The sequence below is a fragment of the Gavia stellata genome, chromosome 7, assembly GCF_030936135.1.
Source record: "Gavia stellata isolate bGavSte3 chromosome 7, bGavSte3.hap2, whole genome shotgun sequence".
Taxonomy (NCBI): Eukaryota; Metazoa; Chordata; class Aves; order Gaviiformes; family Gaviidae; genus Gavia; species Gavia stellata.
In genome coordinates, this window is record NC_082600.1 from 44,650,671 (window position 1) to 44,674,763 (window position 24,093).

Consider the following 24,093-nt stretch of genomic DNA (forward strand, 5'->3'; position numbering starts at 1 on the left):
CAGTGCCGAGGGAACAAAGTCAACCATAGTCTTCAAAGAATGGCGGACCTCCCTCAAAAATCAAATAGCTATTTGAGAATAGCTCTTGAGAATCTAGGAAACAATTAGCCTAATTCTTCCACATGGTTGCAAACCAAGAGAAACTGTGGCATTCAAGAGGACTGAATTTTTTGTTCATCACTGACACAGCTCCTATGGGACTTTTAGGGAAAATCAGCTGTGACAGGTAGCATGGCACCAATAGCAGCCCTGAAATAAGGGCCCAAGGATGGAGTTTCTCTGTATCCCCCCCCGCATCAAGCCTAGTGAGGGCAATGGAAATGCAGAACACGGGAATGTATCAAAAAAGGTGAAGCATCCTCTGGTGGGGCCCTTAATACTACTAACTCAGTCTATCCAGCTGCATTTCCTCGGAAGCAGCTGCTGCTGCTTACTCCCACTGCCAACCCTTTGCCACCCACTAAACATCTGAGCATGCAGGCTGTGGTCCCACCTCACTTACTCTGGGCGCAGGCATGGCTGCTGGTCTTGCGGAAGCCCGTGGGGCAGGCGCAGGTGTAATCCTTGCTGCTTGGCAGGCAGAGGTGAGTACAGCCCCCATTGTTGGCCCCACAACGGTTTCTCCCTGCTCAAGTAGCCAAAGACAAATACAACCACGCATAAAGCAAAGAGTAAAGAAAAGAGAAAGAATACCAGTCGAGGCGTCAAGACCACATGGATAAAATAACTTGCCTACCCAGAAGTTAATTGACAATAAGGAAACATATAAACTAAAGCATTAACTTCATTTGTAGGGTTCAATTTTAAAATAAAGCATTTAACTCAATCCACTTTTAGAGCAAACTACGGCAACTCAAGAGGAATAAGGGAGGTGTCAGTCATTACTACTGCCCACTTGTAATTTTTTCTCCCTCCAGAAACAGCTCTTGCATGAACAAGCCACAGGTATTTCTTACTGAAAAGCCTCCACTCCCACGTGTCAGCAGGGGGAGCTGTGGTAACACCTAACACCAGGCTACCGGGGCTGAGGAACCTCAACTGAATTAATTGCCAGATGGGGCAAGTTCTGCAGCAGCTCTGGACGGAGGTGGAGGATGTGTCGATATGCTGGGTTCAGGCTTGCCATCTCCCTGTTTTACAGGGTGGTGGGTGGCAGCAGGTCTTCTAGTGGCTCACATGGGTCTCTACCCTCTCTGCAGTTACCTGCTGGCTGGCGCTGAGGATGCAGTGTGTGGATGTCCATAGGGAAGTGGAGTTTGTTGCGGATGATCTCCTGGTTTTTGCCTGTGAATTTGTTGGCACTGTTGATGCTCTTGGTGTGCCAGTCTGTCCAGTACAAACTGTCCTCAAACACGGTGATAGCAAATGGGTGCGGGAGGCCTGTAATAGACATTCAATACAGGGATATAATCAGGTCCAACAGGACTCAGGCTAGCAGGGTGACAAGGGAAAGCTCTTTCTACCGCCCCTTAGGCCTTGCCACAGTCAACCCGCTCAAATCCAACTTACACTAACGTAACAGACAATTCCTCTCTCCTGTTCACCAAAGACTGGATAGCGAACCCCATCCCTCAGCGGTGGCAGAATTCATCCCACAGTGAAAGAACAGGAGACAAGCACAGAAGCAGGAGCCAGTGGCTCTGAAAGTAGCGGTGTGCTACTCTGTCTTCTGTACTGCAGAGAGCACTTGCCGTACATAGCCCTGTTACTTACCTTGGCTAATAACAGCCTTCCTATTCCGCCCATCGAGGTCAGCCCTCTCAATGACATGATGTTTGGCATCCACCCAGTACATTCGATGTCCTGCATAGTCAATGGTCAGTCCATTGGGCCAGAAGAGGTGCGTATCCGCAATGATGCGCCGATTAGAGCCATCCATGTTGGAATACTCAATGCGGGGAGTGTTGCCCCAGTCGGTCCAGTAGATAGTGCTAGAGGAGACAGGGAGAGACAGGCTAGAAAACTCATGTCCCACACACTGCACCCAGCATCGTTCCCTGTCAGGGCAAACCACTGTGACCTTGAGCATGAGACTGGGTCACAGCCATGGGAGAAGTGCCAGCAAACAAGGTTAACACCCAGCACTTTCAGGCTGGTGAAACCTGAAGGGCCTAGAATACGATTAAGGCTCTGAAAGCCCCCAGCATTGCCAGGTTCCCCAAGCTGGCAGTACCAAAAGAAGGCTTGAACCCAGAGGCAGCCTTTGTGACCAAGAACGAGGTTTTCAATGTTCACCTGGAAGCACTTTCATGGAGGTCTCACTGGGGTCCCAAGTTTTCACTCACCCCTCCATAGGATGTAGGGCAATTGCTCGGGGCTTCTCCAGGTTCTGCCACAAAAGCACTTTCCTGTGAGTGCCATCCAAGTTTGCTACTTCAATTCGAGACGTCCCAGAGTCTGTCCAGTATAATTTGTCATGGATCCAGTCAATAGCAAGTCCACCTATCTCCAGGGAAGAATTAAGCACTGAATTAAATCAGGAGCAGGATCTGCTCAGAAAAAGTTCCCTTCCCCTCTCAGCCTCAGAAGAGGCCCAATTCAGTCTTCCTGTCTCTTCCCCTGTCAGACAAGATTAACTCCAGGAGGACACTGATCTCACATCCACTCCATCCAACCCATCCCCTTGCTCAGGGAGGTGCACTCCATTTTGAATGCTGGGTACCCACTTATCCCTATTCTCACACCCTGGTCACTCCCCAGGCCTTTGCCTTTTTTGCGGTGACGCACCTGGGCTCTCCAGCCCTGTGGAAACCACCTCTTCCACATTGCTACCATTCAGATTGGCTCTCATGATGCGATCGAGAGTGACATCAGACCAAAACACCAGCTCCTTGCTGTGGTGGAAGTCAAGGGCAATGGCATTTTCCAGGTTGTTCAGGAGCAGTGTATACTCTGAGCGATGAGGCAACACTTGTCGGATATCAATTCGATTGGCAAAGAGCAGCACTGGCTCTGGCCCTGAGAATATATGGAAAGACAGCATTAGAGTACTTTGACAGGGTCCTGCCTACCATTCCCTCTGCACCAAGCCTCAGAATATAGTTTTGCAGTACCGTCAGCAAGAAATCAACTCCCAAGTGCAAAACACTTCAGAGAGCTGTTTTCATATCCTCAATACACAGTCTTAATTAACTCAAAGACAAGTGGTTTTAAACCTTTTGGCAAAAATTCACTCATCAAGAAGTGATCATTCCAGGTCCCACCTAAGCCTGCCTCACCTCACCCTCTGAAACCATACCACTAGGCAGCCACTCAGCCGCTGGACTATAGTTTCCTTTTCCTATATCCATCTCCTAGCCATACAAACACACATCCTCTACCACATCTACCACAGCCAAGACACAGTTAAAACCTGCCTCAGCCAGATATAAACTCAGCAGGTACTTCCACTGCAGAGAAAAATAAAATAAAAATAAATTAAAAAAAACCCAGTATCAACATCTTTTATGGATTTCATTACGGGAATTCCTAATAAAATCTTAATACTTTAAATGGAATTTCTAATTCCTCAGCTTCTACATTAAAGAAGCGGAGGAATGAAGTTAAACATCCATGACCTTAAAAAACAGCAGATGCCCACACAGCAGCCACTCACAGCATTCAGGACTGGTGACCAGCATCAAGGCTCAAACCATAAGGAGGTGTGATACAACCTCACCAAGTGGACAGGTTAAGACACTTGCTGAACAGAGACAGAGGCAGGAAGCTGTTTTTGTCCCAGGGTCTAGGTCACCGGGAATGACAAGGGAGTAGGAAAAGAAGGCAAGGGCTGTCCTGCTGGCGGGGAAAGGAAACAGTGAAAGGAAACTCTCCATGGTCAAAATCACACAAAATTTTCACAGGCATTCACCAACAACCTGGGCATACGCAATACAAATCCAGGTACTTCCTTTTCCTCACATGTTGGCTTAGTGAACAGTACAATGCTTCCAATGAAGCATTAGAGACAAAATTGTGAGAACTGGACCAACACACACACCCCACAATAAGGTTGAACTCCTCTTTACCTAGAGCTTTGCAGCTACGCTTGTCAGGTCGCAGCTCGTAGCCTTGCTCGCACCAGCACTGGAAGCCTCCTTCACTGTTGGTACAGCCTTGACTGCAGTAACCTTCCTCAGCACATTCATTCACATCTGCATGTTACAGACAAAGGGAGAAAGTTACCATTAGGTCATCAACAAGCCAGGGAATATCACCGATAGCTTGCTTCTGCTTTCATGTTCCGATTTGCACCCTATCATAGCCATCAACTTCAAGCACATCAAAGCAGCAGGGAGGAGGCTACTGCTCCAAAAACCCACCTTGGCATGATCGGCCATCTTCCAGGAGCCTGTAACCTGTATGGCAGGTGCACTGCACCATCCCTCGTACCATCTGGCACTTTTGAGCACAGCCGCCATTGTTGACATTGCAGTTCTCCTCCCCTGTTCGTGGACCTGCGAAAGGAACACGTGAAGATAACTGAGCCGAAACCACAAGGCAGCTGCTTGTGTCCTCAGCTGTTAGGCAGCAGTCGCCCTTCAGAACAGGCTGAGCAAGAGGGGGAGGACACGGGCTGTGCTGGAAGCTGCCTCTTCACAGTCAGAACTCTCCCCTGCAGGCCACAAACAAAGGGGACAATGAAGCTCAGAGCAATATGCTTTTAGGATTTACTATCTCTGCAGACAAACTTTGGTACCCGAAATCATGATCTTCTCGTTATTCCTTGTCTGCAGTATGTAACTGGCAAAACCACCAAGGTCATTTTCCTCAGTCTTCAACTCTATCCCATTATCACAACCCAGGCTTTCTTCCTTACACACATTCTTCAGCAACACCAGATAGACTCCCACACATCACAGTGCCTCCATTTATGTTTAAGACTGAACTTGGAGAACTTACGGCAGTTTTGATGCGGGCTCTCATCACTGCCATCTCCACAATCATTTGCTCCATTGCACAGCTTCCTCTGGCCAATACAACGCCCGTTCCCACACAAGAACTGGTCTGGGGCACACTGAGGGGTCCCTGCAATAGAAGAAGGGGAAAATAAGCACACCACAGCTTACTGATGGAACAACAGTCATGGTGAAGAAAAGGATACAGAACATTTTCTAAGATTTGTTACAAACTTTACGTATGAGCACAAATCCATGACTTCCTCTTTCCTTGAATTCAGCTCATCTTGCACTCCTTACTGATCCACATATCTTTATGCTGATTTGGAGGCCTGCAAACTCTCCTCCAGACCGAGTCCAATGTTGCTTTATTGGGAAGTTCAGCTATTTAGTTTCTCTCAGAATGACTGGAAGGTCCTGGCTTAATTCCCTTTGGTTCCAGATTCCACAATCCTACTCAGCATGTGCAAGAGAGGAGTCAGTTCCTCACTTTAATCATCTGATATGTCATCCCAGCGTGGCTATGGATCTTAAACCTGCCTAGGAATGAGCGTCTTGTCCAGCACTAACTGCACTGTGACGGACTTGGAATGAGATTTACATGCATCCTTGAAATCTGAGCTCAGGCAACAGGATTTCACACATAAGCTACACGCTTCGAGTTCTGCTGTTGGCAGGGAGACTCTACAGAATTCTTGTAAGTAAAGTAATACTGTTTGTAGGGACTTTGCCAATCTGATTGTTTCTTCAGCAGTAACTGCACTGCCCTGTTGCCTCTTATTTCTTGTACCTCTTAAGCTGACTTGGATAGCGGTTTCCAAATCATCACCCTCTGATAATCCTAGGAAGACAACAGGACAATACAGTTATCAGCAAAGAAACAATCAGATTGGCAGACTGCCTGTAAGCAGCATGGAAAAGGGTAGTTGTGAGATTAACAACAAGTACAAATAAGAACTAACAGACACACCAACTGGGAACACAAAACCAAATCACACGCAGATTCACTTTTCAGAGCACACGAATGCTTTATACAAAGGATTCTGAAACTTGGACTGCATTTGTCGTATCAAACATAAAGATCCTTACATCAGCTGATCTCCTAGTATTCTAGGAATCTTCTCTCTATGGCCAATAAAAATATAATTCTGCTCTAAATCCAAGAGGTGACACAGGATTTTAACTCTTGCTACAGGCATTGAGACAGCACACTATATCGCTTAGATGAGCCAGTACACATACTGCTTAGAAGCCCTGAGTTAATTTTTACCTGCTGACTATCACCGTAGACCCAATGCAGAACTGCACAACTAAACTTACAGTAACAACAGCTATATTCAGCCACCTTGGGTTTGGTTAAATTTCAGTGGCTCTGGAAGTTTGACTTGGCTTCTGGGTGGCAACTGTTCTTTCGATACCTCTAAATACCTTTGTTATCAGGATGAGGAAACAGGGTTACTGGCTTGCCTAAGCACAATTGCTTTTTCCAGGATCACCACCATCTCCTGCACACTGGTTCTCACGACAGCTGACCAATCTAGAGCAGCTGCTCTCAAATGGCTACAAAGCATGCCTCTCCAGGTCCTCTGAGCTCAGCTGTCCTTGTAGAACACCTACTCTCACCTCCTCAACAGGCCGAAACAAGGGGTACAGTTTCACAAATCCCTTCTGTCCCCCCTAAACTCACTCTTTAAAATGCACTGATCCAGAATGGTCAGTATGCACAGCTGGGCTCCACTCACTGGGATGAATTCATGAACCAGAATACACTATTACTCAACAAGGCCTACAGACATCCTGAAGGATTTAAGGAAAATAGAAGATTCTAGACATTCCTTGAATTCTACCATAACACTAGGGTCTGTTGAAATCATCCTCTTCTCCATAATCACTATTATATAAAAGAATGGCTATATGCAAAATATACTAGAAAGAGAGACTGAGCAAATATCTAAGGGGGAAGTGGACACCCTTAACCTCTAAAACAAAGGCTTTATCCTTCACTTCCACAAAATGCCCTTTTTGATTCCACTGCCTGCTAGAATTGCTTGGCAATTTCACAAGGCAACACAAAAGCTATCCAGAACTATCTAGAAGGCATGAGTTAGACATCGTCCATTTGACAAAGGTAGCAACTCTGCACACCATTAATGTTTCCCAGTCCGAATAGAATCGTCTCAGAGCTCTGCGGTAATTCAATAGTGTAGGGATAGGAGAGGAAGATACAAGGATCTGCTATCTGACCAGAAGACACCATCACTTAAGTCAGTTTAAGCACACAGACCTGCACCTTTTTGAAAGTGTGTAAGACTGCCTATAGATCCCATTCTTTGGGAAAGACGCAAACTCTAGGCTGAACTCAGTGAAGAAATCCAAAAGAGACTTCACTACCTATTACTTCCAGGATGGAAACATTAGCTATAAGCAGCAAGGCAGCAGGCCAGACCTGTGTTCTCACAGTTCTCCTCATCACTGTTGTCAGAGCAGTCATCTTCCCCATCACAACGCCAGGACAGACGGACACAGCGCCCTGATTTACAACGGAACTGGTCAGCTGTGCACATAGATGTAGCTGAGGGACCAAAAAAAGAACATTAGATGAGCAAGAAGGATCAGAAAAGACCCAATTCCAAAGCTAACAGTCCCAAACACTCTGCATCTGCAGAAACCAAACACTTCCACCAGTTCCCAGCACTCACTGCAGTTCCTCTCATCTGACTGGTCATCACAGTCGAAGTCTCCATCACACCTCCAGCCAGCATTAATGCACAAGCCACTGTTGCACATGAACTCTCCAGAGCGACAAGGCTGGTGAGATGCTGCAGAGATGGTAAAGAGTATGAAGAGCAAACTCAGACCAATGTAACATCCCCAAAGACCCTCAGCACCACCCTTACACTCCACTATTGTAGAACTTGGTCCTGAATAGACTCCTCCCGGAAACTGCTTTAATTCCTGTACGCAGAAGCGTACTGACTACGCAGTTCCCATCACTATTCTCACTTCCCCGAGTTAAAAAGAAAAATAATGAAAGAGCCAGCTTACATGTGAACAATTAGATTGCTGTCTACACTGCAACCCCTCTCCAGCCAATGCAAAATCCATTTAGGTTTGCAACTGAGATGCTTGGCCCAGTGCATTACCCCGCACTAACTTACAGCAGTCAGATTCATCAGACCAGTCCCCACAGTCATCGTCGCCATCACAGTGGTAGATGTCCAAGATGCAGCGTCCATATGCACACTGGAACTCCTCCAAGCTGCAGGTGGCAGCTGGAACATCTGACGCTAACAAGGGAATCAAAGAAAAAATGCCTGAGGTGACAGGGCACAATCCCGTTTAGATACAACCTTCTCAGTCTAATAACGGACTAGCAAGTATTCAATGCAAAGGTGTTGGAAATTACTAGCCATTGCTGCCTATCTCTGCATGACTTGTACTACTGAGAGGAACTTGAATGCTGTTTGTGCTTCACTGAGGCGCAGGTTAAACCTATATATAAAGATACCCGTGCAGACAATCCACTAAAAAAAAAAATTATATAGGCTGCTAGTCTATGAACACCAACTCTTCAAGAGCCATTAAGTTCTAGAGAAGGAAACAGCTATGAAGAAGGAAGGGTTGATGGGAAAGCAACAAGAAGGATCCAAGGGTGTCACCTTCCGTCTTATGCTTGAGACACTATGCCTTAGTGCCCTCCAGAAAGTGTTTAAATTGTTTATTAAACCTGAGAAACATCGATACAAAAACAGATGGAAAAATACAGATACCTTTGGGGTAGCTCTATGTTAAGAATTGAGGCACGTCAGTATGCAAGGTTAAGCTATGGAATGATTCCTTTAAAATTTTAACAAAAATAAGCACTTGAAGATCAAAGGAAGCAAGCAAGCACAAGGTGCCCAGGTCTGCACCTGCCCTTTGATGATTTCCCCCCCGCCCTTTCCTCTCAAGCTGTCGCCAAAACAAACCGTGCCTTATCAGTAAGGAGCACTGCCGGACAGATGACCCTGGGCAAAGCCCAACAAACTCATAGTCAAGGATATGCCCACTGTTCTCTGTTCAACAGTACACTATGTGGGAAGGAATGAATAATATTTTGAGTCCCACACAACAGAATCTGACACCTCGTACTGTCCAGAGAATGAACTGCATGTTTGAGGCATACGAGTCTTCCAACTGAGAAGCTCTGAAAATAAATCCATTAAACAAAATGGAAAAGAAAGACTGACAGTCTGGGAAGTGAACTACACCTGCCTCTCCAGCCTGTAGTAGTGGGCACAGCCTGCAGGCATGCATTAAGGGCTTTAGTTCAGTGAGTATCCAGTGGCTGGATACTAAAATGCGTGTTAACACATGCCTCACCAAAGGAGCCTGAAAGGAGTGTTTGGGTCTCCTTGAGGAGAAAATCAAGTCAGTGACTTAAATTCTCATATAGTGTGATTCAATTATAACACACACACCCCCAAAAGAAACAGGCACACACACACAAATAGAAAAAACACACAAAAAAGAACAATATAGTCCCACCTTGTCCTAGATGAATGACAAGCAGGATTGGAGATAAGGAAAAGATGACAACCACATGGAGGAAGATAAGAGAAAGGGAGGTAGCAAAACGGATCTTCTCAGCCATTTACTTAAAACACCTTATAGAGACAACTGCCAGCCAGGACCAGACAAGCATTCCAGCCCCTCCACTCCCATAGGAGGCAAGGTTGAAACATCTCCCCTCCCTTCCCAAGGGCCTATTCATGGCCTGCAGGGAAGCAACAGGCAAGGGAGCGAGAAAGGGAGAGGGGGAAAGGAGAGGGAGAGAGGCTGGCTTCCTCTTAGAGCCCTTTCCTGGCTTAGAAATGTTTGCAGCCCCTGGCTCCCTGCCAACTCTCATTATCTGGAGAGATAAAAGACAACTCCCCCATGCATCCACTCCCCCTGCCCTTCAGGAGCTGGCGGCCCTGATCCCCCTCCCAGAGCCTTTTGAAGTTTCCTGCTATCTAGAACAAATTCTGCAAAATCCCTTTGAGAGCAGGAGGGGGGAAGGGACCACTGCAACTTCCACAGACACGGACAGCGCTCACAGACACTGGAGAGAGGCAATGGGGGTTAGGAAGGGACATAATAGACCCCTGTCCCACTTACTACAAGCCTGTGAAGGTAGAGGAGAAAACAACTGTTGCGGGCTCTCACGGCCCCCCTTCCCCACCAGTCACATCAGCTTCCAGCTAACTTGTCCTATCGGCTTTTTTCAGACAACGTCCTGCATGAAGCATCCGAGTGAAGAGAGGTTGGTCAGGCAGGCAGACCCTGCAGTGTGCCAGCTGGGGACATGCAGTCCCTGAGGATGCTGTCAGTGGGCAGAGCCCCCCCAGAAATTCCAGGCAGAAATGAGACAAGAGGAAAAAGAAGGGAATAGTTTTCTCTCCTTCCCCCCTGCCCTCCAACTCCTACAGTTTTCTATAGAGCTGTATTCAGTAAAGCATAAGCCTCCTGCTCTGACTCAAGGTCACACAGCCATGGGAAGGAACAAAGAAGCAGCCAGGCACAGACGAAGTATGCCTCAGAGGTAACACAAGAGATACACCATTCTCTTGTGCCCTGTGGGGTAGGCAACAGAAGGCAGCATAGCTGCCAGTACAGGCAGCATTAACTTGTTTTTGATCTCTGCTGCAGAAAACGTTCCAAACCCCAAGACAGGAGCAGGTCCAAAGGGCTATTTCCTGTGGTTACAAAGCAAGGAGAGCACTTACGGCAGTTCTCTTCATCCGAGCCATCCTTGCAGTCTGTGTCACCATCACAGAACCAGTGCTCAGCTATGCAGCTACCGTCACTGCAACGGAATTCCTTCTCTGAGCACTTTCTCATATCTGCAAAGACAGCAACGCAAAAAAAGCCTTGGCTTTTCTTAGAGTACCCAGGAAACAACTGCACCACACTCCTGAAGCTCCTAGGGCACCCACAAACACAACTGCTCATTAAACCATACATACCCATGTCATGCAGTGCCTGAGCAAAACCACCATTATTCATTTAACTGACACAGAGTGCTGGATTCAAAAAGGAATCCACAGGACTTCACAATGGCATGTCAAGGACTAACAGGTCTCAAGTGATTTTTGCCTGGCAGGTAAGCCACACAGCCTGAGATCCCAAGCAGCCAGCCCTGTGAATGGAATATCCCACAAGCCCAGCCCAGACAAGCCAGCTGTGAGCCCTCGCCATGCTCAGGGGATCCTAGAACTGCACAGGTTGGAGACTGTGCAACCCCTTTTAAAGCACTGGCAGGGCAGTATTTGTAGGGCCACATTACTCACCACACTGCTCATCGCTGTTGTCGCCACAGTCGTTGTCACCATCACAGTGCCACAGGCTGCGGATGCAGTATCCATTCTGACAAGAGAACTCATCTTCCTCACACTCCCGTGGAGCTGCAGGGACACAGTGAAGATAAGGTGAGGGCAAGGCAAGAAGATTCACCTTGCAGAACACCGAATCTGTGACATGTTACAAATCGAGCAACATCATCCTCCAGCAACACCGCGATGTTGGAGAGCTGATTTCCCTTCCCCTAACAATACCAGAAGGGCCACTGTGAGTGTCTCTTCCACTCCATCTGCAAGACAACAGTACAGCAGGCTCTAAAACTTGAGAACATGGGTTGGAGAAAGTATGCGGAACGGAGAGATGGAGCCACCCACCCTGTGCTGGTATTCTAGCACAGCCCCAAGCCAGGCTCAAGAGATCCCTGCACAGAAAAAAGGTAATCCAGGCCTCCTCTTAAAGAAATTAATAGGCCCTATCATTATCTAACAAAATAATTGCTGGTAAAATTGTATCTCCACCTTCTTTTCACAACAATGGCAAAGCTATCTTCAAAGGAAAGGAAGCGTTAATTGAAAAGGGAGAGAGAAAACTTAATCTTCCTCTTCTGAACACCTCAGTATTTGCAGCCTCATTCCACCCTCTTTGCCACTCTAAGGAAGCTTGTCTTCTAAGGAACCAGTGAGTAAAGGAAAGGAAATGCAAAATTAGCACCTGAGGACCTCAATCCAACAGAAACCCTCCTATGGTTACATGCTAGTCTGAACAACCTCCTAGGAGTCTCTTATTCACAGAACCTGGCCTTCCTCCTTTCATTAGTCTCCAAGTCTTTCGATCACACCCTTCTCCACTGTTGTCTTAGATATGAGGGCATTCCAACCTTTTCTGAAAAACAGAAGACCAAACAGACCCAGACCTACATACCTTTTCTTTCATGAAAATCTTTGAATAGACCGGAAAACTGAGCTTAGTCCTGCGATCCAGAGCATCACACAGGATGTCAAACCGCTGAACCTTGCTTCCCAGCCCTTTGCCCAAAAGGGCAAGCAAAGATCAGGGGCATACCGATCAAAAAGTGAATTCATTTCCAGGCGAGTATTGGGACATGGAATACTTTACAGCCAAGAGCTTTATTTTTGCATTTCTTGAGATGGGGTTCCTCCATCAGAGCCACTCTGGAGCACCATGCACACAACTTTTGTAGAATTCAAGAGCTGTAGAGTGATGCTTATTAAGCAGCTGCAACCATCTCAACCAAACAGCAAAACACTTATGTTCCTAACTGCAGCCTGATGCCAGCCCTAGCAACCAGTGCAGTTTCAGAGAAGCTGAAGCTCCAGTGCTACATAACATGCTGGTTCTCTAGAACATGCTGCCAAGTACGGACCTGACAATTTGTTGTGGAGAAGAAACACCCTGAACACCTTTCACTAACGGAAGCCAACCACAAGTAACTCTTGTCTTCAACAGAAAGGGGAAAGGAGGGGGCTGAACTCCAAAGACTCAAGCAAAATTCCCTCCATTTTATTAATCTGTAGAAGCACAATGGCAATGTTTACAACCAGCAGCCTGCCACAGCACCTCTTTTGAAGACGGCACCTCACAGTCAGCTTTCAGGGTAACCAGTCTCTGTGCAAGCAGCATCCCTTCAGCACCTCCCTCTCCTCAGGGAGCTCTGTTTGAAGGGAGAGGATGCTGGGGACAGCCCCGCACAGCAAAAAAGTCAGACAGTGGAACCCGAAGCCACAGGAAGTCAGCCAGACAGGCGGTTCAGTAGGATTTGGCAGGGGTTAGGTGTTTCCACGAACAGGGGAGGACACGAAGAGCTCAGCTCAGGGAAGTGCTTCATGGGACATTAACTAGCACGGCTGCAGGGCATAAACGGTTCTCCAGATGGATGAAGCATCCCCTCCCCCAGGACATGCAGCTGAACAGCAAGCCAGGTGCCAAGGTGGCAGGGCTTACGGACATCAGGTACACACCTTTGTCAGAGGCAGGATATAGCTTATTACAAGCCAAAGGTCTGATTCAGTGGATAAACTCTTACATTCCTGTAATAAAAAGGGTCAACTTTCCCCGACCATGGCAGGCAGGCACTGCACCCACCCTCTCCCCTCAGAGAGGTGACTTACGGCAGTCCTGTTCATCAGAATCATCCTCACAGTCATTGTCTCCATCGCAGACCCACGACCGGCGGATACACTTCCCGTTGTCACAGTGGAAGTCCAAGGGGGAGCAAGTGGGCAGCACTGCAACAGCAAAGAAACACTCATGGAGCTGCAGCCAGCTTCCTTCCTGAAAGCTGAGTTCCTTCCCTCTTGAGGGAGGAAGGCTACACCTCTTAGAAACAAAAGACATAAAATTTCAAGTCATGAGAAGGAGCTGTCCCTCAGATGGGGGGCCAGGGTAGGTCTGTAGCTTGGCAGTCTCTCCTCCCTAGAGAAGCACTGACCTTTCCACAATAAAGTAGCTGCCACAATTCCCCCACTGAGTTCCTTTTTTCTCTTTCATCCCTGAGCCTGCTGTCCTCCCATCACTGCACTTGTTTTAGAACAAGCAAAATTACATTATCAACATCTTTCCTGCATGCTTCCCAGTGCAGTCCATCCTGTTTCTATTACACAGCGAGTTCTTTACAGAGAGAACTATCAGAAGCCATGTTTTTGGGAACAGGATTTTGCAAGGTACATGCTACAGTACGTGTTCCAGCACGGGGACTCTGCCAGCGTTTTTGTCTAACAAACCTGCAAGGAGAAGCTTAGAGGCAGGAATCCACTGCTGGGAATAATTCACTGTGCCTTAGGTGTGCGTAGTAGAGTCCAAACCCTGCCAGAGGTCTCCAGAAGGGACAAAGGAAGGGGGCAGACATGGGATGATCCCTGCCTACACAGGAGCCTGCTGGCAACGGAGCGGAACCGCAAATCCGCAGTGTTTGAAGAGGCCTGGAGCCACAAAGCTGGAATTCAAGGGGGAGCATCAGCCCGGTCCTTCCCCCCCCACAGATGAGAGGAACACTCAACCCCAGGAGGTTCATGCTTTTAAGTGCTGCCAGCTGTGGTAGGGAAGGGGCTGCACAAGACTGTTCCTGACAGGTGTGTTCTCCAAAGAACAACGTTCGCTCAGCGATGCGAAGGGCCAAGGGCTGGAGAGGCTAGTGCCTAAAACCCTTTCATCCCAGCCCAGCTTGCCGACAGCATCTCCCATCTGTCACCAGGTGGGCCAGCCCTCTTCTGCTATGCTGCTACTTCTTACCCTGCCAACACTATCCCGGAGGTGGGAGCGTGAGGGGAGGGAGGCGGGTAAAAGAAGGTGAAGACAGCACACAAGGAGGAGGATTTAATAAGGAGAACAAATAGTCACATTTTCAGCTTTTCCAGCTTCCTCAACCCTCCATTTCCCCTTGGCCCAGGACTGCTGCCAATGTCCTGTGAAAGCAGCACAGATTACACTATACAGAATCATTCACTGCTCTCTATAGCAAGTCCTCCAACATTTCTCACCAAGAGCCTGCCCTAAAAGCTTCCCACCCTAAGAATACACTAGTGCAGTCAAATTCAGACTTGCTCTAACATCTCTTTTCCTAACCACAAATTCGGATCATCTTCTCAGCCATTCCTGCAGTATGGCAGGTGTAGGCATCTCTGTATCTGAGAGGACATCACTGCAGACGTCACTGCTCTCAATGCTGCACAAGGTGACAAAATACAGAATCTGGCACTGGCCCTTGGGAAAAGGTTCTTCCCATCATGTCCAGGATGCCCCATGCAGATATATGCCCAGATAAGATCCAGATACTTCTAGGCCCCAGAGAGGTATGAAGGAGAGGGAAGCATACAAATGTGTATTTTCACCCCACAGGTTTGACAGCACCCTGGTCTTCCAATGGCTGACCCGTTTCCTTACGTTGTGCTTTCCCTGGGCACCCCTGGGCTGCTGCAGCAAAGTGGAGAGGGAGCTTCCCCTTCTTCCCCAGACAAAAGGGGAACACACTCCAATTCCCAAATTCTGCTTCCAAACAAAACCAAGACATATTTCTGGATTCAGAGTCAGTCCCACAGATCAGCCCTCTCTCTCCCAAGCACAACTTCCATACGTTGCATGCTGAGCAAACCCTCCCCGGCCTCAGCTGCAGTTTCAGGACTAAGACCATCCCCCCAGCATATGCTTTTCTGTCTGCTCTCCCCAGTCCCAGCGTGACTAATCACCAAAGGACTGCACAGGAGCCACCTGGAAGGGAATTTGCATGCTGACTCTCCAGGGGAGAATTCTTCGGGCTCCCAGAGGGTTAGGCCATTAGCGCTGGTTCAGAGCCGATACCATTATCCCACTGAACTGCTGCATCCCTTCATGAGGTAACAACACAAAATGAAATTCCACCCCTACAGGGAGCAGTTCAGCCAATTTCATACTCCCCCTAACTATAAAAATGGAGCTTCAAGCACAGGGGAGGGGGAGCAGAGGGAAGAGAGGGAAACACAAACTGCCACATACAAAGGAGGACCTAATTCCCACCCCAGCAGACAGCAAGTGTGTTGCCAGCCCAGACAACACCGGGGGGGAGACAAATCCCCTTCTACAGGAGCTCTCCTTTAAAGGAGGAAGAAAAAACACAAACCCACTTAAGAAAAAAAAAAAACCTAATGAATGAAGGCTGAGGTCTCACAGAGCAGAACTGCCAATGGCATCAGGGCAGGGATCCACGTAAACTTGTAACCTGAATCTAATAATGGTCAAAAACAGATGCTTCAAAGGAAAATGCAAGAGATTCTGGGAGCAGCTTTCACATGGGGGGAGTCTCTTCCTAACCCCCTCTTCCCAACTCTGCCCTCCCAATCCATGATCCCTTCTCCCCATTAAAAAGCAAACTGCCTACACAGAAACATTCCTGTGTTTCCTTCTATTCATTCTAAACACATCAGGCTTCAGTTCCACTGTACAGCCCTTTGCTCTAGGGTTGTTATTATTCAGCCCTTCTGTTGGTAATTTATTACTTCATATTTTGATGAGTTTTATTCCTATGGAGTTAAAGCTGAGGGCATACCACTAGCCCAGAGTTAATGTTTAGTACTGTTGTAAATATATCCGAAGTGTTTGGAATTTTGAAGTTAAGAGGAAATTCAGAAGTTAAGAGGTCACACTTAGGACATTCAAACAACCTCCACTATATTTTGTCCTGACAGCATGAAGCAGCTATACAGTTTGGTAAGTGTATTGCTTTAACTCATGCAACTCATCTTAAAAGCCACACTTCCACAGTGAGAAGATTACATGGCAATACAAATGAAGCAGTAGGAACTCCTTTCACTGCCAGAGATGGAACAAGACCTCTCTGGACAAGTTGGATTAGCATCTGGAAGACTGGGAACAGAACCCCTATATTCTCTTCCCAGCTTGATACTGATGCTTGCATGACCATGGGACAGTTCTGTCTCTTTAGTCCCACTTCCCCAACCTGTAAAATGAAGGATATTTATTACTTCCTAAGAAAGCTGCAAGTCCTTCACAGGCACTGCTTCCACTGATGAGCAAGTAATCACAGATCGCACTAACATGCTTTCACCACTACTCATAGCAGGATTAGGTAATGCAACAGTAAACACAGTTAAGCCTCATCCTCCCTTCCCTGCTCAATTCCAGCTTGGTGTCTCCCTATCTGTGCAAAGAAACAGTATTTTCCTACATGAGATGAGCAAAAGCAAGTCCTAGGACGAAGTTGAAGACAGACAAATGCCCAGACAGACAGGGACTAATCCGCCTCCCCAGACAGAGCAGAGAGGCAGGATGGGGAACAAGCCCCGGGAAGGGGGAGCTGCTGGGAAGAGCTAGGCTGGGCAGCGACAGCCCACGAGAGCACATCTGTCAACTGACAGTGGGCAACACAAAAAGGGCTTTGAACTTCCAACCATTTCCCTGAGCTCATCCCTCTGCATGGTCACGCTGGACATCATCCAAGGTTTCAGCAAAGCTAGGTCTATCGTAACCCTGCTATTCCTCCCCCTCTCCCAACTCCTATTACACAGGGCACTCTTTTATGGCCGAGCAGAAGGGGAAGGGGGAGGGCCGGGGAAAAGGGAAGTTTATAAGGTGAAACGCAGGCTGAATCACGTCCCACTGTCCTTTGAACACTTTATCCCTGTTGCCTGTGGTGAGCAGGTTGCTTTGTACTCAAGGACAGCAAGCAACTGGTGTTCAGAGCTCTGGAGTGCAGTGGTTTGAACAATACTGTTTGTTTAATCAGACAAACTCTCGGTCATGTGAAGAATGAGAAGTTAATTTCAAAATTAAATACAAACTCAAAAAAAATTCATGCTACCTACGTGAGAGACAACTGCAGCCTGACCCCCAGCTATGTCCACACTCATACATGTGCATGAGTACCTACGTACACACAAACATAGATCTATTTGCTGACATCTGTAGCACAGTGGGCAATAAGTCCAGAAACACAAATAAAGGACATCAGCCCACTCTCAGGAAGAAACAGGAAATACTGCATTTTACTAACTACATTTTGGAAAATCTAGTTCCAGAATAACATAAAATGTTTCCAATAGCACTGCTGAACTGTATTTAAGGATGTTGCTCGTCAAAAGAAAAAAAAAAAGAAAGAAAAAAAAATTAAAAACAGAATCAGCACCCAATCTTTCAGAGCCCTTTGATCACAAGTGCTCTGCCCAAGGGAGCGCTGCATTAATTCTGATGCCTTTTAAAGGGGACACACATACTCCAAGCCCAATAAAATGACAAAGTATGGTTGCAGATATGGAACTGGTGTCTTTTCCAAACAAACTTGAACTCTTGACAAGAGTTCCTAATTAGTAAAATTTGAAGTTCAGAATTAAAGCTTCACCTGAGCTCTTGCATATGAGCTCAAGACTGGTGATGAAGTGAAGGGCAGAGGGAAGATGACCCTTTTAAAGTTTCCATTAACCTGTGAGATTTTTATTCTCACATCACCTCAAAAAATTTTGTTGTGGGACTGATAAGCAGGCTATACTGATAGCCCTGTTTCTGGGAAGGAAGAGATGCTCTCCTGGGCTTAAATGAGTTGTAGCTCAACAAGAACTGCCTAAATTTCCCAATGAGATGGGAACAACAGACCACTTTCAGTAAGCTTTAAGGTAAAAGGAGTAAATTCTTCTTCAGTCCCTTTAAATGAAAAATTATTGTACAACAGTGCATGGAGCTAAGCAAGTAAGTCTGTGCTCCAAGGAGCTACACACTTACAAGCTGATTAGGTATAATACAGATCCAAAATTCAGAGTAAGAAGGCTCTGCTGGGGGATGGTTACGAGGAGATTTGGCGTATCTTAGGAGAAACAGAACTATTTATCAATCCTCAGGCCAAGTTTACTCAGTTGTCCTTTCACCCTTGCCACAGGAAGTAAGACTCATTCACACCACGCTGGACTTCAAAGCGCATGCAGGAGGACAGAATGAAAACCATTCCTCTGCTTGCATGCGGCTTTCGTTAGGGACAGTCCAAAGTAGTCTCTGTTGGCACAAGACAGGAAAGGCAGCTGAGCTACTCTGTGCATGTGTAGCAAGGGCTTCCAAGCCAGAGACTGTCAGCAAGCCAGAGAGCTAACACCAGAGAAAGTCTGTGAAGCTGGCATGACAGCTGGGAGGTTGCTTATTACTATTATTACTACAGCACTCTGGCTTGTAAACACGATCCAGAGCAGGAAGCAAACATGTCACGGAATAATTGGCTCCCATCACAGCAGGGCTTCAGATTTTGCAAGAAAAACAGCTCCTGTCACAGCCAGGTAAGCAGAGGCAGGGCTCTCCCAAAAAAGATGATAAAACACCTATGAGAGGCAGACATTCCGAGGACACCAATACAAGTGGAAAATGTCTGGGGTGTGCAGAAAAGGTAACAGTTGAGGAAAAACTTAGTGCAACTGACTCAAAAAGTGGGAATTAGTTTTATAGTTTGTAACAGAACATTAAAAAAAACAACACCCAAACACATCATATTGTAAGAATTTATCTCAAAACTGAAAGTCTCTCTCAAAAGGAAGAAATGTTCCCTGTGTCTCCTCTTGGTTTTCATAGCTGCAACTCACTCCTCTCACTCACTGCCAAGTATCTTGCTGCTTTTTTTTTGGCCCTTCCCCCTGCAATGCATTTCAAACTATCTGTCATTCTTTAACTGAAATCATAGATTACTAGCTCAAGGCTAGAAAATTGCATTAATATAGAATTTAGTAAACTCCAGTCAACTACTCAAGCATATGCAGTGCTATAAGACACAGATGCAAGATTGAATCTTGACTTGCTAAAGTAATTTTCACCTTTCCCCCCACCCCATGTTTCACTCTCTTGCTTTGTTGCTAGTCCAGCAGTCCAATGTCTTCCCATTCTCTTCTCCCTTTCCCAAGGAAGCAGACAGAACGCTCTCAGGAACTCATTATTGTCATTGTATTGGCTTACAGTATGTACATGAGCTGATACACTGAAGGAAAAGTAGACCTTAAAACAAGCATGGAGGCAGCTTTATTTCTCTGGAAAGTCAGGACATTCACAGAAGAAAAAAGAAAATCCTGTAACTCTGTAAAACTAGCTTGCAGCAGACCAGTGGAAATGTGGGATTCCTTGCAATCGTTCCTGTTCACTCTTCTGATCAGAGACATCTACTTGATGATATTGTAATTCCTGTCTTTAAAACTTAAGAGCTGCACTTCCATACATTGCTGAAAAAGAATCCCAACAGCTTTAGCATCTCAGAAGAGTCCACATAAGTGGTTGCACAGACTTAGGTTCATGAGTCAGAACAAATCACTGGGCTTACCCCAGCATGAAGACTAGCCCCATGGTTTTTGAGGAATCTCACTAATTTTTTTTAACTAGGCCTTCAGTATATCTGGGCCTTGTAGGATGACTTCATCAGGACAACCCAAACCTACAGCTCAATAGTTGTATTAAAAAGAAATTCACCAATTTCAGACCTGGTATAAGTCAATAAATAAAAAATAAATCAAGTTCAAAACAGAGAAGTTGTCCAAAATTTCAGTCCAACCAGAACACTGTATGCATGTCACAGACAGATGGCCAGGGAAGGAAAGAAAATCTGTGAACTGACCATTCTCATGTACTTATGTGCAAGCATCAGTGCCTATTTGTGAGAAGCTTAAATTGATTTAAAGTTCAAGTTGCTGTTCCAAGGGGCTCACACCCCACCCCTGCACTCATGCTGCCTTCTTTATGCTTGGCACAGTCAGCAAACAGATCAAACGGAAAGTTAACCCCACAAGCGAGTACACCTTCACAAGGCTCCTGTATGCCACGCAAAAGAGAGGGATTTAGCAAGCGATCTGCTCTAGCAAAAAGTTTCAGTGCCATCATAACTAAGCAAGATAGGAAATAGCACAGACAACTACCACAAACCTACACTGTAGAGTCGATCTAGTTCTTACAAGCTAACAATAATACCACATACCTGGACTCATAATGAGCAGCTACTCAGAGCAAGACTCAGCAGGCTTAACGGAGTAAGTGTTCCTAGGGCCCCTCCACTGTAACCTCGCACGTGTGTGCTGAAGCCATGCACGTAACGCTTCTACAGAGTCCTTACCCCCAGTGCTTAACTTTTATTTTTGCTTTCTTCCTGCCACTAAATTGCACTGAGTACTTCTGCCTGTCAGCTGAAAAAGTTCTCCTCTCTATATTTATTCTACTACAATTCAATATTTAAAAAGGCAGCTCAGATTCCAGTCCTTCCCCTCGAGTCACTTTTCTACTTTATCTAAATGCAGCTCTTTATCTCCCCTCCCATCTTGTCAAATTTACTGTCCTTCTCTGTACATGCTAACTTACCTCTCGCTAAATTGCAGAGACCTACAGCACAAGTCATATTCGGAATGAGATGTTTAAACATTCCCATCTTACACGTGCTGTTTTATAGACAGCTCCCTTTGCTTCAGTCTTATTCCTCCCTTTGCCTTGTTGAAAACTGTAAATTAAAAAAGGCAGAAGAAAAAACCCATTTCCTACATTCTCTGCCACACTCAGTTGTCTGCCAACCTCCAGTGCCTGAAATAATCAGCAGATTGATCACAGTTCACTACTCCTCCCTGGTTTGCACAGCCTCCATTCAAATCCATAGGGGCCAGATTTCCTTAATATATTAGGGATACACCATAACCACAGCTTTACTGTGCAAGACCAAAAGGTTCCTGTTGCCCAGGCCACGGAGAAAGACTCAATGCAACAGCAGATGCCAAGAGAAGAGTGTAAGAACATAGCATGCAAGTAAACGTTCTTCCTCAGAAGACAAAATCTGCCTCTATTTGTGATACAAACACTTCCCAAACAAGAGGTGGCATATTCACCTTTTAACAGCCCTCAGTGGATTTTACATCCATAAACTTGTCAGATTGCTTTCTGAGAACGTTTGAAATTTCAGAGTCAATGTTTTGTGGCAAGGGGATCCACAGCTTAAGTATATAATGTATGAACAAGCAACTCTTGTTAAGCTTTGAACCATCTCCTGCTAGTTCCTACAGAAGGTCTTATCCTTCCTGCCCCCCAATCCTACCATGCCTGCTTAGCTTAAAAACCTTTAGTGCTGGATTTTGTTGAAGTACAAAGTAGACTTTATCAACAAGTATCTCTTGTCTAAATCGTTACCGACTCTTTCATGGCGTTCCAGTAGATTTGTGAAGCATGACTTCACCTTACAAACACCACCACCCCTTCCCCAAAAAACCAAAACACTACACCAAAAAAAAAAACCCCAAACACACCCCAACCTCCCTCCCCAGCAAAAACCCACCAAAAAAAAACCAAACCAAACCTTCCTCTGCGCTCAGTAAGAAGCCAGCAAAACCAGTTTAGTTATTGGATATGCCTTACCTCCCCCCCGCCAGCCCCTTATTCCTGCTCAACTTCTCCTTTTTCAGCCTATGCAGTTGAGTACAGCCTCCTCTCTCCTGCTCTTTTGAGATTTTAATAGTATTTCCTCAGTTCCCAGATCTTCATCTCCTCTTTCTTGAGCATGCCAAGTTCTCAAATTTGCACTTTTCTTCACTGGATGTAAACATGCAGGTTTTCCTTTCACCTTCTTTGATTTCTCCAGTTAAGGTCACTTCCTTGCCCAATAACCCTTTCACTAATCATCTTTAAACCAAACACTGATCACCTCAGTTTGCAGGTAACCTGTTTTTCAAAACCCCATTTTTCACCCAAGGTCTTCCACGTTGCTCACTATTTGCAAAATTATAAGAAACAAGAAGTGAGAAGAAAACAAATTTTCAAAGCTGGGTTGAGATCTCCCACACTTAAGAAGAGATTCTCCAAAACAGTATTTCAAAGATGAGGAAAGCTCCTTTCCTTACAGCAGTCAACAGTGGAAAGCAGGGAAGGCTAGAGAAACACCCAACAGAGGCAGATAAAATCCTCCATCATGTTCATTGAAAGGAGCCTTAAATCTTCAGCTCTAGGGAAACTTTCAGGAAAGGAGATCAAAAAAAACTGGGCCTTTTTTCCCACTCTTCAATTCTACCACGGTCTGTGGAATCCAAAAATATAAGAAAGCAACTTACTTGTGGCTCCAGGGAAAGAGGTTTTCTCTACTCATCTATACTGTGCTAAACCCACTAAGAGTGATACTTCCTACCAGTTCTCACCTAGCTGGGCTCAGATACACAGATGCCGACATATGCAGATACACAGTAGCTGCAAGGTAACTTCTCTCAGTAGATCTCAAGACCAATGAATGTTGATTGCAGTACTTACCTTTCCCTCCCTTCATAGGGCAGCCAGGACAGAAACTAGAATGTTACTTAAGAGGGCAGCCACCCTCAGTACACTTCTTCACACTGCTTATTTCTTTTCCATTAATATTTATAGCAAAACCATATAATTTACTTCATAAATAGTGCTTTTGCAAGGGTGGGGAAAAAAGAGGTACTTCTCTCCATCCCTCCTCTCCCTCTAAAACATTCATGTCCAACAGCCATCTGAAACCAGCTGCAAAAGGCAGAGTTGGGCTTTCACTGCGCTTTACGGCAGTGGACACTGGACACAGTTAGATTCTGAGTGCTGCAATCAGTCAAAAGTATGTCATCTACAGTCTTAAACACTTGTCATACAAAAACTAGGATGTGCCTGTAAAACAGAGAAGCACCTGCAAAGAAGACACTTGGTTTTTACAAACACAAGTCAAGAATGGTATTCTTACTGCAGCCATCTTCATCGCTGTGGTCCCCACAGTCATTGTCTCCGTCACATTGCCACTGAGCAGGGATGCATGTGCATTCACCAAACGCGCTGACAGCACATGTAAAATGATTACGTCCACAGGAGCATTCGGTGCTACTTGTAACACCTGTAAAGGAACAAACCAAGAAGATATTTTGAAGAGATCTATTTTAGGGTAAACACATTAAATACAAAATGACATCACAATTCTTCTCCATGTACACACTACATGTATGAACACATACTCCACTGCAAAGGAAAACATTCACCCCCCTCGCACTGTTGAAATAGGAGATCAAATAATATCCACAGTTTCCCGGAATGAGGAAGGCAACAGCAAATAGCAACCTGCCAAAAACAGACTTAGGAATCAGTTAGCTGAAAAATAACTCAGCACTAGTCACAATCAAATTCAAGGAATCCTAGGTATCAGAACACCCTTTTTATTTTACAAACTCAGTCTTCTCCTAGAGCACAGTGCTGCTGCTGCTCCACTTAGTTCTGACACTGCAACAGAAGGGATAGCAAAGATTCTACTTCAGAGAATTATCTGGGGTCTTCTCCAGACCCTGAACATCCTAGATGCAAACCTTTTATATGTCACTGCTTTAGACATTTCAGACTCCAATGAAAGGAAAAAAAAAAAAAACAAAACCAACATCCTTTCTTATTTACCTGCAGACATTAAACTCTG

At 45.9% G+C, this 24,093-nt stretch overlaps 1 protein-coding gene across 1 annotated transcript in view; it reads right to left on the reverse strand.

The window, feature by feature from the left end:
- The window catches only part of LRP4 (LDL receptor related protein 4), a 43,865-nt gene that overhangs the window by 15,747 nt on the left and 4,025 nt on the right, over nt 1-24,093 (reverse strand). The window contains exons 2-16 of the mRNA XM_009813784.2: nt 23,380-23,564; nt 13,328-13,444; nt 11,189-11,302; nt 10,625-10,741; nt 8,036-8,164; nt 7,577-7,696; nt 7,324-7,449; nt 4,882-5,007; nt 4,302-4,436; nt 4,008-4,133; nt 2,728-2,958; nt 2,286-2,442; nt 1,714-1,931; nt 1,204-1,380; nt 503-625 (exon numbers count right to left, since the gene is read on the reverse strand). Of these exons, the coding sequence (XP_009812086.2) occupies nt 503-625; nt 1,204-1,380; nt 1,714-1,931; nt 2,286-2,442; nt 2,728-2,958; nt 4,008-4,133; nt 4,302-4,436; nt 4,882-5,007; nt 7,324-7,449; nt 7,577-7,696; nt 8,036-8,164; nt 10,625-10,741; nt 11,189-11,302; nt 13,328-13,444; nt 23,380-23,564 (2,201 nt within the window). The remainder of the gene's footprint in view (nt 1-502; nt 626-1,203; nt 1,381-1,713; nt 1,932-2,285; nt 2,443-2,727; nt 2,959-4,007; nt 4,134-4,301; nt 4,437-4,881; nt 5,008-7,323; nt 7,450-7,576; nt 7,697-8,035; nt 8,165-10,624; nt 10,742-11,188; nt 11,303-13,327; nt 13,445-23,379; nt 23,565-24,093) is intronic.